Source organism: Saimiri boliviensis, chromosome 6 (genome assembly GCF_048565385.1).
Source record: "Saimiri boliviensis isolate mSaiBol1 chromosome 6, mSaiBol1.pri, whole genome shotgun sequence".
Classification (NCBI taxonomy): domain Eukaryota; kingdom Metazoa; phylum Chordata; class Mammalia; order Primates; family Cebidae; genus Saimiri; species Saimiri boliviensis.
In genome coordinates this window covers 72,207,620-72,222,716 of record NC_133454.1, presented here as the reverse complement: position 1 = coordinate 72,222,716, position 15,097 = coordinate 72,207,620, and the positions used below count along the sequence as shown (strand labels likewise).

General features: G+C 54.5%; 1 protein-coding gene across 1 annotated transcript in view; it reads left to right on the top strand.

Annotated features, from left to right (window-relative positions):
* ARHGEF17 (Rho guanine nucleotide exchange factor 17) overlaps window positions 1–14,373 on the top strand; it is a 62,285-nt gene extending 47,912 nt beyond the window's left edge. The window contains exons 5-21 of the mRNA XM_039470892.2: window positions 177–269; window positions 491–667; window positions 992–1,042; window positions 1,303–1,412; window positions 1,520–1,605; window positions 4,218–4,336; window positions 4,707–4,920; window positions 5,477–5,550; window positions 6,408–6,607; window positions 6,801–7,102; window positions 7,587–7,836; window positions 8,111–8,197; window positions 8,520–8,587; window positions 8,806–8,954; window positions 9,759–9,933; window positions 10,048–10,317; window positions 12,871–14,373. Coding sequence (XP_039326826.1) covers window positions 177–269; window positions 491–667; window positions 992–1,042; window positions 1,303–1,412; window positions 1,520–1,605; window positions 4,218–4,336; window positions 4,707–4,920; window positions 5,477–5,550; window positions 6,408–6,607; window positions 6,801–7,102; window positions 7,587–7,836; window positions 8,111–8,197; window positions 8,520–8,587; window positions 8,806–8,954; window positions 9,759–9,933; window positions 10,048–10,317; window positions 12,871–13,067 — 2,622 coding nt within the window. The 3' untranslated portion in view covers window positions 13,068–14,373. The remainder of the gene's footprint in view (window positions 1–176; window positions 270–490; window positions 668–991; window positions 1,043–1,302; window positions 1,413–1,519; window positions 1,606–4,217; window positions 4,337–4,706; window positions 4,921–5,476; window positions 5,551–6,407; window positions 6,608–6,800; window positions 7,103–7,586; window positions 7,837–8,110; window positions 8,198–8,519; window positions 8,588–8,805; window positions 8,955–9,758; window positions 9,934–10,047; window positions 10,318–12,870) is intronic.
* The last annotated feature ends 724 nt before the right edge of the window (window positions 14,374–15,097 follow it).

Below are 15,097 nucleotides of genomic sequence, written 5' to 3'. Positions count from 1 at the left end.
TGGGCCAGCTTTGAGGGCCCCAGGAATTCCCAGCGTGGGCACCATAGCCCCAGCCAGTGGCCAGCCTCTGCTCTCAGGCTGAGCTGGAGGGGCTTGCTGCAGACCTGTCCCTGGACATAGTCTTCCTGGTAAATCATTCCTCACACAGTGACCATCCACCCCACTTTGGGTTTCAGCAAAGCATGCGTGAGAACAAGGAGAAGCAGGCTCTGTCTGACCTCATGATCAAGCCCGTGCAGCGGATCCCACGCTATGAGCTTCTGGTTAAGGTGGGCATGGAGCTGGGTGGGCAAGTGGGCAAGGCCTGGAAGCATGGGGAGATACAAGGACGTCTGAGGCCCCTGCCTGGTTGAGCCTGACATCAGGGTCCACAGGGGTCAGGTAGGAAAGAAAGTCCTCTTTGGTGTCTACCCATAGTCCCTTCTGCTTCAGCAGTCTGGGGCCCCAAGGGTAGCTAAGTAGGCAGGTCTGGTCCTCATTCCCACCTCAGGACCTCCTGAAGCATACACCTGAGGACCACCCAGACCATCCACTCCTGCTGGAGGCACAGCGGAACATCAAGCAGGTGGCTGAGCGCATCAACAAGGGTGTGCGGAGTGCCGAGGAGGCAGAGCGGCATGCCCGTGTGCTGCAGGAGATAGAGGCTCACATCGAGGGCATGGAGGATGTGCGTGTGCCCTACCCCACCCCATCCCACCCTGCCCACATCTATGTCCACCTGTGGCCGCCTGGAATCGTGGCTATGTCCATGTCCGGAGCCACAGTGTGTTTGCATCCGTGTCTGCCACGTATCTACCTGTCTGTGTTCTTCCACGTCTGTCTCTGACCTTGGGTCGCGTGGCCTGGCAGCACAAGGGTGTTAGGAGGGTGGGCAGCATGCTGCTTCCATTGGCCTGGCCCATAGAGTGGGGCCGAGGGATCACTGGGATGTGTGGAGGGGATAGGAATTAATAACTGGCCTTCGAGACTCCTTGTCCCTCCTGTCCCACAGCTCCAGGCCCCTCTGCGGCGGTTCCTGAGACAGGAGATGGTCATTGAAGTGGTAAGAAGTGTCCCAGTATCTGCCCAGCTGTTCCCATGTCCTCACTTTGTCCTCTCTCCTGCCCACACCCTCTATCCGCAGGTCTCCCTGCTCTTTACCCCGAGGGGAGTCCTGGTTGAGTCTCCGCTCTGCCCTCTCTGGGCAGCTGGGGAAGAGCCCTTACTCCCCCTGGGTTCCAGTGTCCCCTTGGGTACTGTGGGCAGGTGGGTGGGCCTCTGGACTGTGTCCACCCAGCCTGAATTCTGCCTTGGGTTCCACAGAAGGCGATCAGTGGCAAGAAGGACCGGTCCCTCTTCCTGTTCACAGACCTCATCGTCTGCACCACTCTGAAGCGAAAGTCAGGCTCCCTTCGGCGCAGCTCCATGAGCCTGTGAGTAGCTGGGGTGGGGCTAGGGTGGTGCCGGCAGGGGGAGTGTTTGTCCCTCTCTGAGCCCCACTCCCCGGCCCTGGCCAGAGCACCTCATTGGCTCTCCGCAGGTATACGGCAGCCAGTGTCATTGACACAGCCAGCAAGTACAAGATGCTGTGGAAGCTGCCACTGGAAGACGCAGACATCATCAAAGGTGAGTTTGATGCTAGGGGTTCTAGGTGTTGGGGTCTTCCTCTGAGAAGCCCCCTGGAGGGTCTGAACTGCAGCCAATGTGGCTGCCTGTCCAGCTGTTTTTCCACTTTCAGGCCTGGCTTTCTCATCCAGTGCAAGGGGGCTGGCATGAAGGACCCAGTTGGCACCCACAGAGCCAGACAGTCCATCCATGCCCACCGCCTTCCAGCTGAGCAGGGACCTAGGCTGGCAGCGGGGGCTGGGCGGGGGTGATTTACAGAGAGCAGTGTCACTGTAATTAGCCATTGATTCATCTGTGCAAACTCATTTGAGTACCTAATATTAGATGATGTTGCTCTGTCTGGTTCAGCGGTTTCGCACACAGGGAACAGACACTCGTTTGAGTTACTGCAAGCAAAGGGTCGATTGGAGCCATCCATGTTGTTTGGGGCTGAGACTGTCGGGAGCTGAGGCAGCTTCCAGGAGCCACTCCTCCTGTGGCGTCTGTCTTTCTCCCCCTCTTGCAGAGTTGGCCCTGTTCTCACTGCTCTTAGCTTTCTCTGCTTCCTCCTAACTCCCGTGATCAGACCAAGGCTGGCTCCAGGCTCAGCTGGAGGGGAGCTCACCTGGAGTTGGCCCTCAGGGTAATGGAGGGGCTTGCCTGGCTCCTTGGTGAGCCCAGGCCTGCCCCACTATGCAGGAGTACCAGCTGATTATTACTCTAATTGGTCCAAGTCAATAGAATCACCACTTTTAAGCTAGGTGCCCACTCATGGTCCAGGCAGCTATGGGCAAGAGTTGAGCAGGGTCATATGAAAGAAAACATGGCTGCCCAGGTGGTGAGGGTTGGGGTGGGACAGTTACTTCAAAAAGAGATCAGCTTCATCTCTTCAGGCTGCTCTAACAAAAATACCACAGACTGGGCAGTTTATAAATGAGGAATGAATTGCTCATATGTTGGGAGGCTGGGAAGGCCAAGATCAGGGGCCCATGCCTCACAGAGGATACCTTCTATGTGTCCTCACTTGGTGGAAGGGGCGAACAAGCTCCTTCAGGCCCCTTTATCAGGGCACAAATCTCATTCATAATGGCTCTGCCCTCATGATCAGGTCACCTCTCAAAGGTCCATCTTTTTTTATTTTTATTTTTTTTTTTTTTGAGACGGTCTTGCTCTGTCGCCCAGACTGGAGTGCTTAATCTCGGCTCACTGGCACTTCCAACTCCCAGGTTCAAGCGATTTTCCTGGCTCAGCCTCCCAAGTAGCTGGGACTACAGGCATGTGCCACCACACCTGGCTAATTTTTTGTATTTTTAGTAGAGACAGAGTTTTACCATGTTGGCCAGGCTGGTCTCAAACTCCTGACCTCAGGTGATCCATCCACCTGGGCCACCTCCCAAAGGTCCACCTCTTAATACCAACACACTCAGAATTCTATTTCAAACTGTGAGTGTTGGGGGGACACAAACATTCAGGCAACAGCAGAGCCGTTCCCAGCCTCGGCCTGGCAGGAAACTCCACTGCCATCCACTCGGCACGCACTCTTCTTCCCTTAGACATGTTGAGACTTCTCTGAGCCTCCCTGTCCAGCGTGATTCCATCTTTTTTTTTTTTTTTTTTTTTTTTTTGATTTTTAGTAGAGACAGGGTTTCACCATGTTGACCAGGATGGTCTCGATCTCTTGACCTCGTGATCTACCCGCCTCAGCCTCCCAAAGTGCTGGGATTACAGGCTTGAGCCACTGCGCCCGGCTGCGTGATTCCATCTTACAGTTACCAAGCATGCCCTCCCTTCCTCAGCAGGCTGCCTCTTGCTCCCACGGGGTTCCTGGTCACAGGGCCATTTCAGACAGGACTTGCTAGTCTCAGGATCCGTGTCTCTAGTGCTGTCATGACCCATCCAGCACTCTCTTACCACTCTGCAACCTGTGGTCCAAATACTAAATGTATATACACCAATAATACTCAGTAAACTAAATAGGAGGAAAACAGGAAAAGAAACTCATTTAGGAAAAAGCAAAAAGAAACTTCTTTTCCCTTGATTTCAAGATGCATTTGTCCTGGCCCAAGGGTGGAGGGACAGCTTCATTTATGGACCACTGGTCGAGAGTGTGTGTCCCAAGCCTTGGGTTGGGGGTGGCAGGCCGTCTGCAGGACTAGCGGCTTGGCAATGTTCAGGTATGGGATAGGACCGCAGAAATCCAGAGGTCTGAACATTGCCCCCTCCTTTGTGGGGGATGAGTCTCTTGGTCAGCACATTTTACTGCCTGGGGCTCTGCCTGCTCTGCCATCGCCCCCAGGCTGCAGCACTGCAGCAGTTCCGTGTCAGCCGGAGCCTGTGTATCACAGAGCCAGCCACCGTTTCATACTCTGTGCTCTCCCGGGAATTCTCCATGGGCCTGATATTCTGCGCCACGTGGCTCTGAATCAGGCCCAGAGCCCAGCTCACAGGCCTAGGGTTCCTCTGGGAACTGCCTATTAACTTTGTTCCCGAGAGCCTGGGGTTTCTGCGCTCTTAGTGTGTCAGGCCTCTCCCCATGCCCAGCTGCAGGCTGTGCAGTGAGGGAAAGAGAGTCAGCCCCAGCTTGACCTTGTCTGTCTCTGTATCTATCCACGGCCTGCCTCTGTCCCCACCAGGGGCATCCCAAGCCACCAATCGGGAGAACATCCAGAAGGCCATCAGCCGTCTTGATGAGGACCTCACCACCCTAGGCCAAATGAGCAAGCTCTCTGAGAGCCTGGGTTTCCCCCACCAGGTCTGTATCCTTTGCCCGTGGCCGGGGAGTAGACTCTTGACCCTATCTGAGGGAGAGATAGCCCTGACATTTCCCTGAGGGAAGAGACGTCCCTTCCCCTCACCTGAAGGGAAAAATTGCAGCCTCCCTGAATATGGGGGAAGTAACATGCTCCAGGTCTGAGGGTGGAGACATAGCCACATCCCCATCCAAGGGTGACAGAAGGCCCATCCCCCATCTGTCAGAGGAATCCAGGCCACCTCTTGGTCTGAGGGAGGAGATAGTCCCACTTGCTGTCTGATGAGAGAGGCAGGTCCCCACACATTCTCAAGGGCAGGTGCAGGCTGTGGTGAGATGCTGGGGCCTGAGGCCTGGGCCCTCTTCCTCACAGAGCCTGGACGACGTGCTACGGGACCTCTCGGCTGCCATGCACCGGGACCTGTCGGAGAAGCAGGCGCTGTGCTACGCACTTTCCTTCCCTCCAACCAAGCTGGAGCTGTGCGCCACTCGGCCCGAAGGCACCGACTCATACATCTTTGAGTTTCCCCACCCTGACGCCCGCCTTGGCTTTGAACAGGCGTTCGATGAGGCCAAGAGGAAGCTGGGTAAGCCAAGGCACATGCTGGCCCTCTCCTAGAGCCTCCAGGCAGGAGGTCAGAGCCATCTCTCGGCTTTCTGTGACTTCAGGAGCCAGAACCACAGTGCCTTGTGCACCGGCTCCACCTGGTGGGGAGGGGGGACTGAGGCTTCTGCAGTGAAACATCAGACTGAATAATAGCTGTGGCCTCCCTGGCAGGGAGAGGATTCCATGGATAGGGTCTCACTGTCTGCTGGGCCTGCCCCATAGCGGGCACAGATAGCCAAGACCGTCCCCATACCCTCCCTACACACACTCTGAGCAGGGCTGGATCAGGGGAAGCTATTGATCAGGGTTCTTGGCTTAGAAGACCCATAGAGACCTCTGAGTCTAACCCCAAGACAATACGCATGGGAAAAGATTGAGGCCAGAAGCAACTGCCTTATTCTAATGTGGCTGGGATCAGGCCTCCCCTAGAGAGACCCTGAGGGGCAAGGGAGGAAGGAGAATGGGGCAAGGGCAGGACCAGGGTGAGATAGGATACTATGTTAAGCAGGGTCTCTATCTATCCATCTCCACTACAGCATCCAGCAAAAGCTGTCTAGACCCTGAGTTTCTGAAGGCCATCCCCATCATGAAAACTCGCAGTGGCATGCAGGTATGTCTGCATCTGGGTCACGTGGGTGCATGTTTTCAAAGTCAGCAGGTGTTCATGAATTTTTGTTTTGTGTATGACATTGTGTACATGCGTTGAACATTGCTGTTGTTCCTTATGTCTTAGAGAATTCAGCTGTCTGTGTGTGGATGCTGCATATATATTACATGTATATGGGTATGCTTCATGCATATCTGTATCTGTGCATGTGAGCAAAGGCTATATGGATATTGGGAAGTTGCTTCATTTTTGTGCGTGTATGAGCTGCATACATATGTACAGAGATTACCAGCATCACATTTTATATGCATGTATCCACTATTATAGCCAGGGATATGTGTGTGTACATGTAGGCATGATACCTGTATCCCATAGCCATGAGTGCATTTGACATGTAGAGGGTCTTGTGGGCACTGTACAGTGGCTTACATCTCTAATTCCAATACTTTGTGAGGCCAAGTTAGGAGAATCTCATGAACCCAAAAGTTCAACACCAGGCTAGGCAAGACCCTATCTCTACAAAAAATTTTAAAATTATCCACATGTGGTGGCGTGCCCCTGTAGTTCCAGTTACTCAGGAGGCTGAGGTGGCAGGATTGCTTGAGCCAGGGAGGTCAAGGTTGCAGTGAGCCATGATCACACCACTGCATTCCAGTCTGGGTGACAGAGCAAGAACCTATCATAAAAAAAAAAGTGTCCTGTGCCACGTGTACGTGTACACCTGTATAAAGGGGTATATAGGGGCATCCATACACACCCATGCGGGCCTGCCTCCCTTCATTCTGCTGGGGTTTCCCAGGAGTGGGGAAAGTTGGCAGCAGTTCCTCCATTCACCTCCTGTACATTGGTGCCTCCTGCAGTTCTCCTGCGCGGCGCCCACCCTGAACAGCTGCCCGGAGCCCTCGCCTGAGGTGTGGGTGTGCAACAGCGATGGCTACGTGGGCCAGGTGTGCCTGCTGAGCCTGCGCGCCGAGCCAGACGTGGAGGCCTGCATCGCGGTCTGCTCCGCCCGAATCCTCTGCATCGGGGCAGTGCCCGGGCTGCAGCGTCGCTGCCACCGGTGAGGCCTGGGTGGCGGGGTGGGCGGCACTCCAGGCCAGGGAGACCCAGACCCTGTCCCAGCACAGGCTGAGGCCGCCCCGGCGCTGTTGTGGGCGGGGCCCGGAGAGTGTGGGCGGGGTCGGTGGGCGTGTCCGCTAGCAGGGCCACATCTGGCTCGTAGCAGCTCTCATCCTCACTCCCTCTTCTCCCAGGGAGCCTCCTCCATCGCTGAGGTGTCCTCCAGAGACGGCACAAGAGCCCGCCGGGCCGGAACTGGATGTCGAGGCCGCCGCAGACGAGGAGGCCGCGACGCTCGCGGAGCCAGGGCCGCAGCCCTGCCTTCACATCTCCATTGCAGGCTCGGGCTTGGAGATGGCGCAGGGCCCCGCCGAGGGTGACCCCCGCCCAGAGCTGGTGCCCTTTGACAGTGACTCTGACGATGAATCTTCGCCCAGCCCCTCGGGGACGCTGCAGAGCCAGGCTAGCCGGTCCACCATCTCCTCCAGCTTTGGCAGTGAGCTTTGGCCATCTCCTCCAACTTGGCACTGGCAGGCAGGGTGGACTGCCCAGAGGAGGGGGCGAGGAGGGACTAGTGTAGGGAAAGGCATTGCGTCAGACCTCAGGATGTTAGCACACAGAGCAGTGATGGCAGGGGCTGTGACACTGAGGACCCAGAGGACAGTGGGAGAGTCAGGCAGGATTATGAAGACCCTGGAGCACTCACCTAAGGAAGATAGGGATGGTGGAGTGGGGACCCTCCACCCTCCAGTGTGGCCTCTGGGTCCATGGGAGCAGGCGAGATCAAGGATTCTGTTGTGCTGAGCTGTCAGTGAGCAGGGCAGCAGGCCAGAGCAGATGCAGAGGCCTGGGGGATAGGGAGGAACAGCTTTGAGAGGCCTTCCGGAGGGGCATGGCCAAGAGGGATGCATGGCCTAGAAAGCTACCAGGTCCCAGGCCTGGCAGAGGGGGATGAAGACAGAGACCTTTGTCTCCCTCAGATGAGGAGACCCCGAGTTCCAAGGAGGTCACAGCAGAGACTACCAGCTCAGAGGAGGAGCAGGAGCCTGGCTTCCTGCCACTGTCTGGCTCCTTCGGGCCTGGCGGTCCCTGCGGCACCAGCCCAATGGATGGGAGAGCCCTTCGCCGCTCCAGCCGAGGCTCCTTCACCCGGGGCAGCCTTGAGGACCTGCTGAGTGTCGACCCTGAGGCCTACCAGAGCTCCGTGTGGCTGGGCACTGAGGATGGCTGGTAGGGGCAGGGAGGGACTGGGGACATAGTGCCAGAACCCTGAGCTCCCTGCTCCGGAAATCATGTGGTTCCCTGAAGCCGAGGCAGGAGGGCTTTGGGTCATACCTCAGGGATGCCGGTGGGTCTGACAACCCCAGGGAGGCTGTGGGACCTCAGTACCTCGGGAAGGCACCTGGTGTTGAAGACATGGTGCTAGGGGCTGAGAGGTAGAGGGATGACTCCAGGGGCTGGTATGCCCCAAGCATTTGTCCCAGGTGCACACCCCAATCCACAGTGTCCACGTGTACCAGTCCTCTGACAGCATCCGTGACCGCAGGAACAGCATGAAGCTCCAGCATGCAGCCTCTGTGACCTGCATCTTGTAAGGCCCCAGGGTGGCCCTTCCTGTCTAGACTCTTCTCAGCCAATGTGCAGGCCTCCTTTTGTTCACCTGGGCCCCTGCTCTACTGTCCCTCTTCTCTGTGGCAGCTAGAAGCCAGAGGGCTAGCCCTAGGCTAGCTGTGCCTCTTACACACTGTATAAGCCCGGGAAAGTCACTCCCTTTTCTTAGCCTCAGGCAACCCCCACCCGGAGAACAAGGGGTGGGAAGAGGTGACCATAGCCATCCAATCTGTGGTTCCCGTAGCCCTGGGTGACCCACTTTGGCTACCTGAACTCTCTTACTCCTTCTTTTTCCTACCCAGGTATCTGAATAACCAGGTGTTTGTGTCTCTGGCCAATGGAGAGCTTGTGGTTTACCAAAGGGAAGCAGGTGAGTATCTGCCTTCCACTACACCCTTCCCCTATCCCCTTACTGGTGTTGGGGCTCTGTCCTGGAGATGTGGCTTTGGGCAACTCCCAGGCCCTCTCTGGGCCTTGGTGTTCTTGCTTATAAAGGGGAATGTTAACATCTCCTTTCTCAGCCTCAGGGAGACTGAGGCTCAAATTTAGAGCTGGAGTGAATTTCCTGTTTTCTCTACCCGACTCCAGGTCATTTCTGGGACCCCCAGAACTTCAAATCAGTGACCTTGGGCGCCCAGGGGAGCCCCATCACCAAGATGGTGTCTGTGGGTGGGCGGCTGTGGTGTGGCTGCCAGAACCGAGTCCTTGTCTTGAGCCCTGACACGCTGCAGCTGGAGGTAGCAGGGGCTGGAGGGATGGAATTGGTGCTGTGGGATGAGCTGGGCCCTTGTGAGAGGGAGATGAGACTATGGTGGGGGCATAAGCAGTATCCAGCAAAGGGCTGGGGCCTTTCTCTGACCGCAGAGTGATGCTGGCCAGTCCCTGTCCTTCTCCAATCCTCATTTCTTCTCTACAGTAAACTGTCCCATATACATTAGGAATCTTATTCATCCTCCTGCCCACCCTATCTCTCAACTCAGGTTTTGGAGTTCTTTGGGGTTCTTGAGGAATAGGACAGGGGTCCTTCCTGATGTCAACATCCATTAGCATTAGACTCTGTCATATAGTCCTGGCCTCACTTGCACGCATGTCAGAAGTATCCAGGGGCAATTGTTTCCCTTAATTTCACTCTCACTTATTCCCCTGTTGGCTGGACAGGAGTCCAAAGCCCTGGGTTCAGGCCCCAGCTCTGTGACTTACTTGCTGTGTGACCCCTTTCCCTTCTAGGGTTCAGCTTCCCCACCTGTCCAGGGGGAGGCCAGTGACTGACTCTAAAACCCTTTAAGCATTGAAGTTCTCTGATCCTTAAATCACTCAAGTTTAATGGGGAAAGAGCACCTCCATAATAATTCCTGAGAATTAAGTTAGGAGGCGCTGGCGAAACCAAGCTTTGAAAGGTTAATCGTGCAGACCAAGGACCAACGCTAGTGTGAGCTGTGAGGGATGGACACTGGTGAAGCTCCAGGCCAGGGCGGGCCAAGGAAGGCAGGCCTGCCAGTAACCCATCTTCTCCCCCCCACCCCGCCCCCTGCCTTTCCCAGCACACGTTTTACGTGGGGCAGGACTCAAGCCGCAGCGTGGCTTGCATGGTGGACTCCAGCCTGGGCGTGTGGGTGACATTAAAAGGTAGCGCCCACGTGTGTCTCTACCATCCAGACACCTTTGAGCAGCTGGCAGAAGTAGACGTCACCCCTCCCGTGCACAGGATGCTGGCAGGTACTGACCTTAAACTACCACAGCACCCCCCCTTGGCGCCTTTCTGCCCCATCGTAGAGGAGGCCGAGCCAGGGCCAGAGTTCGGCCCCAGCTGTGTTCTGTCTTCCACCCCAGGCTCAGATGCCATCATCCGGCAGCACAAGGCTGCCTGTCTGCGAATCACAGCGCTGCTGGTGTGTGAAGAGCTGCTGTGGGTGGGCACCAGTGCCGGTGTCGTGCTTACCATGCCCACCTCGCCCAGTACAGTCAGCTGCCCACGGGCGCCACTCAGCCCCGCAGGCCTTGGCCAGGGACACACCGGCCATGTCCGCTTCTTGGCTGCAGTCCAGCTGCCAGATGGCTTCAACCTGCTTTGCCCAACCCCACCACCTCCTCCAGACACAGGTGGGTCAGTGCATCATATCCCAAGCCAGGGATCATGGACCTGCCGGAAGAGCTTTTGAGAGGGAGAAAAAGTATCACATAGAGCTAGAGGTGGCATATATGACAGGAAATAATAGGCCATGGAAGTCCCCAAATGAAATCTAGGAGCATGTGTGTGTGTGTGTGTGTGTGTGTACGCACACACACGCACACGCACACTTGCATGTGGTGTGTGTATGTAAAGATCTGTCCAGAGGCCGGGCGCGGTGGCTCAAGCCTGTAATCCCAGCACTTTGGGAGGCCGAGGCGGGTGGATCACGAGGTCAAGAGATCGAGACCATCCTGGTCAACATGGTGAAACCCTGTCTCTACTAAAAATACAAAAAATTAGCTGGGCATGGTGGCGCGTGCCTGTAATCCCAGCTACTCGGGAGGCTGAGGCAGGAGAATTGCCTGAACCCAGGAGGCGGACGTTGCAGTGAGCCGAGATCGCGCCATTGCACTCTAGCCTGGGTTAACAAGAGTGAAACTCTGTCTCAAAAAAAAAAAAAAAAAAAAAAGATCTGTCCAGAGAAACATCATCGGAGACAGGAAGGGAACTATAAGCTAAGAGGTAGAATATGTCACAAACAGAATATGTATATAGAAAATATGTCCTGTTGTATATATTTCCTGTATACACTAGGAAATAGCACAGGACTAGAAATGATATACAGGGCAGGAAGTGGAATCAGGAAGTGATGCACAGAGCAGGAAATAGAAATAGCACCAGAAAACAACATAGAATGGCACTAGCACAGGAAATGGACTGTGAGAACTAGAAAGTGAAACAGCAGCCAGACGCAGTGGCTCACTTGTAATCCCAGCGCTTTGGGAGGCGGAGGTGGGCGGATCACAAGGTCAGGAGATTGAGACCATTCTGGCTCACATGGTGAAACCCCATCTCTACTAAAAATACAAAAAATTAGCCAAGTATGGTAGCTCGAGGCTGTAATCCCAGCTACTCAGGAGGCTGAGGCAGGAGAATAGCTTGAACCTGGGAGGCGGAGGTTGCAATTAGCCGAGATCGTGCCACTGCACTCCAGTCTGGGCGACAGAGCGTGACTTCCGTCTCAAAAAACAGTAGGGTGTCACACATAGTAGCTCAGACCTGTGATACCTGCTCTTTGGGAGGACGAGGATCATTTGAGCCTAGGAGTTCAAGACCAGCCTGGGAAAATGGTGAGATCCCACCTCTACAAAAAATACAAAAATTAGCCAGACGTGGTGGCACACACCTGTGGTTCTAGCTGCTCAGGAGGCTGAGGTGGGAGATTGACCGGAGCCCAGGGAAGTCAAGGCTGCAGTCAGCAGAGGTTGTGCCACTGAACTCCAGCCTGGGTGACAAAGTGAGACCTTGCCTCAAAAACAAAAATAAAAATATGGCCAGGCATGGTGGCTCACACCTGTAATCCCAGCACTTTGAGAGGTTGAGGTGGGTGGATCACCTGAGGTCAGGAGTTTGAGACCAGCCTAGCTAACATGGTAAAACCTCATCTCTACTAAAAATACAAAAACTAGCTGGGCGTGGCAGCAGGTGCCTTTAATCCCAGCTACCTGGGAGGATGAGGCAGGAGAATCACTTGAACCTGGGAGGCAGAGGTTGCAGTGAGCCAAGAATGTGCCATTGCACTCCAGCCTGGGTGACAAGAGCAAAATTCCATCTCAAAAAAAAAAAAAAGTGAAACAGCAGGAAATGAGGTACATCAGGAAATGAGGTACATCAGGAGGTCACAACCAGAAAAGTTTTGCTTTGGCAGGGCAATAAATGATATTCCCAAGAGGAAGTAGCCCTAGAAATCAGGAAGCAATAAAGCCTCAGTCATTTGTCTGGGTTCAGAGAAGACTTAAGCTACCTGGGAAAGGGCTGTTGGAAGTTGGAGGCTTATTTAACTATAATGCAGAGGACATTACATGCAGTAAACAAAGAGAGATAGAAAGTGGCATTTTACATGACACTTATATTGTAAAATGAAAAAAATCGAAAATGGTGTCACCTTGGGAAGTTATGTCACTCTTTACTAAGAGATTACAGATGGGACATAAGTCTGGCTGCTAAGAAGTGAGCATTTCTTTTTTTTTTTTTGAGACGGAGTTTCGCTCTTGTTACCCAGGCTGGAGTGCAATGGCGCGATCTCGGCTCACCGCAACCTCCGCCTCCTGGGCTCAGGCCATTCTCCTGCCTCAGCCTCCTGAGTAGCTGGGATTATAGGCACGCGCCACCATGCCCAGCTAATTTTTTATATTTTTAGTAGAGACGGGGTTTCACCATGTTGACCAGGATGGTCTCGATCTCTCGACCTCGTGATCTACCCGCCTCGGCCTCCCAAAGTGCTGGGATTACAGGCTTGAGCCACCGCGCCCGGCTGAGCATTTCTTTTTAAATAAGTTCCTAGCTAACAGAAAGTGGGATTCCCCCATAGGAAGTGTGTATGTCTTCCTTCCTGACTTCCAGGGTGCGGGAGTTCAGGCCTTGATGGGACAGTGAAGCCTCCATTCACCCCCAGGCTGACAGATCCTCCCCTCTGCCCCCAGGCCCTGAGAAGCTACCGTTACTGGAGCATCGGGACTCCCCTCGGCACCGAGGCCTCACCTCGGCCAGGCCTAAAATGCTGGTTATCAGTGGAGGTGATGGCTATGAGGACTTCCGACTTAGCAGTGGGGGTGGCGGCAGCAGTGAGACTGTGGGCCGAGATGACAGCACAAACCACCTCCTCCTATGGAGGGTGTGAGCCTGTCTGCCATGGCCCAGCATTCGCCTGCCCACCTGCCCTCAGCCCGCTTGCCTCTTTGTAGCCCACATGCAGACTTTGACCAGGAGTGTCCAGCCAGGGGCACACATGTGCCTGCGTGGGCTCTGCCTCATCTTCACAGAAGCATTCCCGATGGAACGCCCACTGGCCAGCCAGGCCATGGCTTCTCCTGACCCGCTGGCTGCCCCGGTGCTCCCAGTCATGATTGGGTGGGGGACATGTGGGCTGACCAGGACCTCTGACCCTGGAGCTTCTACCAAAGACACAGCTGGGTCTGGACCCCACGGGGCTGGGGAGGGCCATGTGCAATATTTGGAGGGTTTTCTGGTGGGCAGCAGGAAAGTTGGGGAATTCCCCATGTACAGTATTTATGTTCCTTTTTAGATGTGTACCTTCCCAAGCACTTATTTATGCAGTGACCTGGTGACCTGGGGTGGGGGTGATTTGAGGGAACGTCATGAGGAAAAGAAACCTATTCCTGCCCTGGGGACTACCCTGGGACTCTAACCAAGCCTTCCTGGAGGGATCCACGAACCCCTGAGCCCCATTCCGTTCATACACACACACACACACACACACACACGTACGCACACTGCATGTCTAAGGCCCTAAACACTGCCTGTTGACGTAAACTTTCCAGGGCCCCATCCTGATTGGCCTGCCCTCAGTCGTCTAGATCAAGATGCTATTGGGGGCAGTGATTGCCATCTGGGGACCTCCCAGGCTTTGTCATTACCCAGTTTGTTGGTGGTGCCTTTAGTGGTTCCCTAATTTGGGAACACAGATTTGGGGCCTTGGACAGGATTTTCTCTCAGGTAGGAGAAATGGGCCCGTGATCTCCTCATAGTCGCTCTGCTTCCTTGTGTCTCATGCACTGGCACATATGGTCACCTTGGAGGGCAGATCTAGGAGCCCCTCACTCTGACCACTGAATCCCTTTTCACACCCCTCCTGCCAAGGGAAGCCCCTTCAGGAAGGAACCCCCAAAGCTGAAGGGCTAGATGTGGCCTCTTCAACAGAGAAAGCTCCCACTTGAGAGTAGCCTCTGACCCCCACTAGACTGCAGGGAGCCACTCTGGCCCTCAGCCCCCTCACTTCTTCAGCTAAAACTCCAAAGGTTTGGTTTCAGATGGGGTTTGTTTTGTTCTGTTCGGTTTTGGTTTTCTTTGGGGTGGGTGGGTCATTGCAGTCTTAGGTTATGTTTCTCTTGCTACCAAACAGTCATGTATTAACTCTCTTTGGATGATGAAGTTTAAAGAGTCAATAAATAGAAACACCAAATGACTGCATTGGTGGCCACAGTGGCCTCCTGTCAGCAACTCAGGGCTCAGTCTCTGGCCACATGGGCCTGCCAACATCCACACACTTGGGAAGAATGGAGGCCTTGGAGACGCAGAAGAGTGCTGGATGGTGAGGTGCCACGATTTCCTATTACCCTGGGCAGGTGTCTGGACTGCAGTTTTCCCATCAGGAAAATAAAGGTGTTATACTAGACCAGTGCTTTATAACCAGGGCTACATGGCAGAATCCCTTACAGATGACATATATAAATGTGGAAACGTGGTACATAAATTGTTTTCATATCAATCAAGAGCTGCTCAGGAGGCTGAGGCAGGAGAATTGCCTGAACCCAGGAGGCGGAGGTTGCGGTGAGCCGAGATCGTGCCATTGCACTCCAGCCTGGGTAACAAGAGCAAAACTCCGTCTCAAAAAAAAAAAAAAAAAAAAGAGCTGCTGACTCAGTGGGCCTGGATGGAGCTTGGGAATCTGAAGCTGACATGCTCCAGGTAAAGAGCCAGGCCCCCAGTGAACCTGTCTATGGCTTCTCCAGCAAACAATGTTCTCCAGCAAAGCCTCACAGCTGGAGAAACCTGATGAAGGCCAAGGCCCTGCTCCAGTCCTCCAAAGGCTTTGGAGCAAGGATAGAATCCAAGTCTGTCTGATTTCTGGTCCAAAGAAGTCTGTCATTAAATTAGACACAAGAACACATAGGCCCAACAACATGGGGC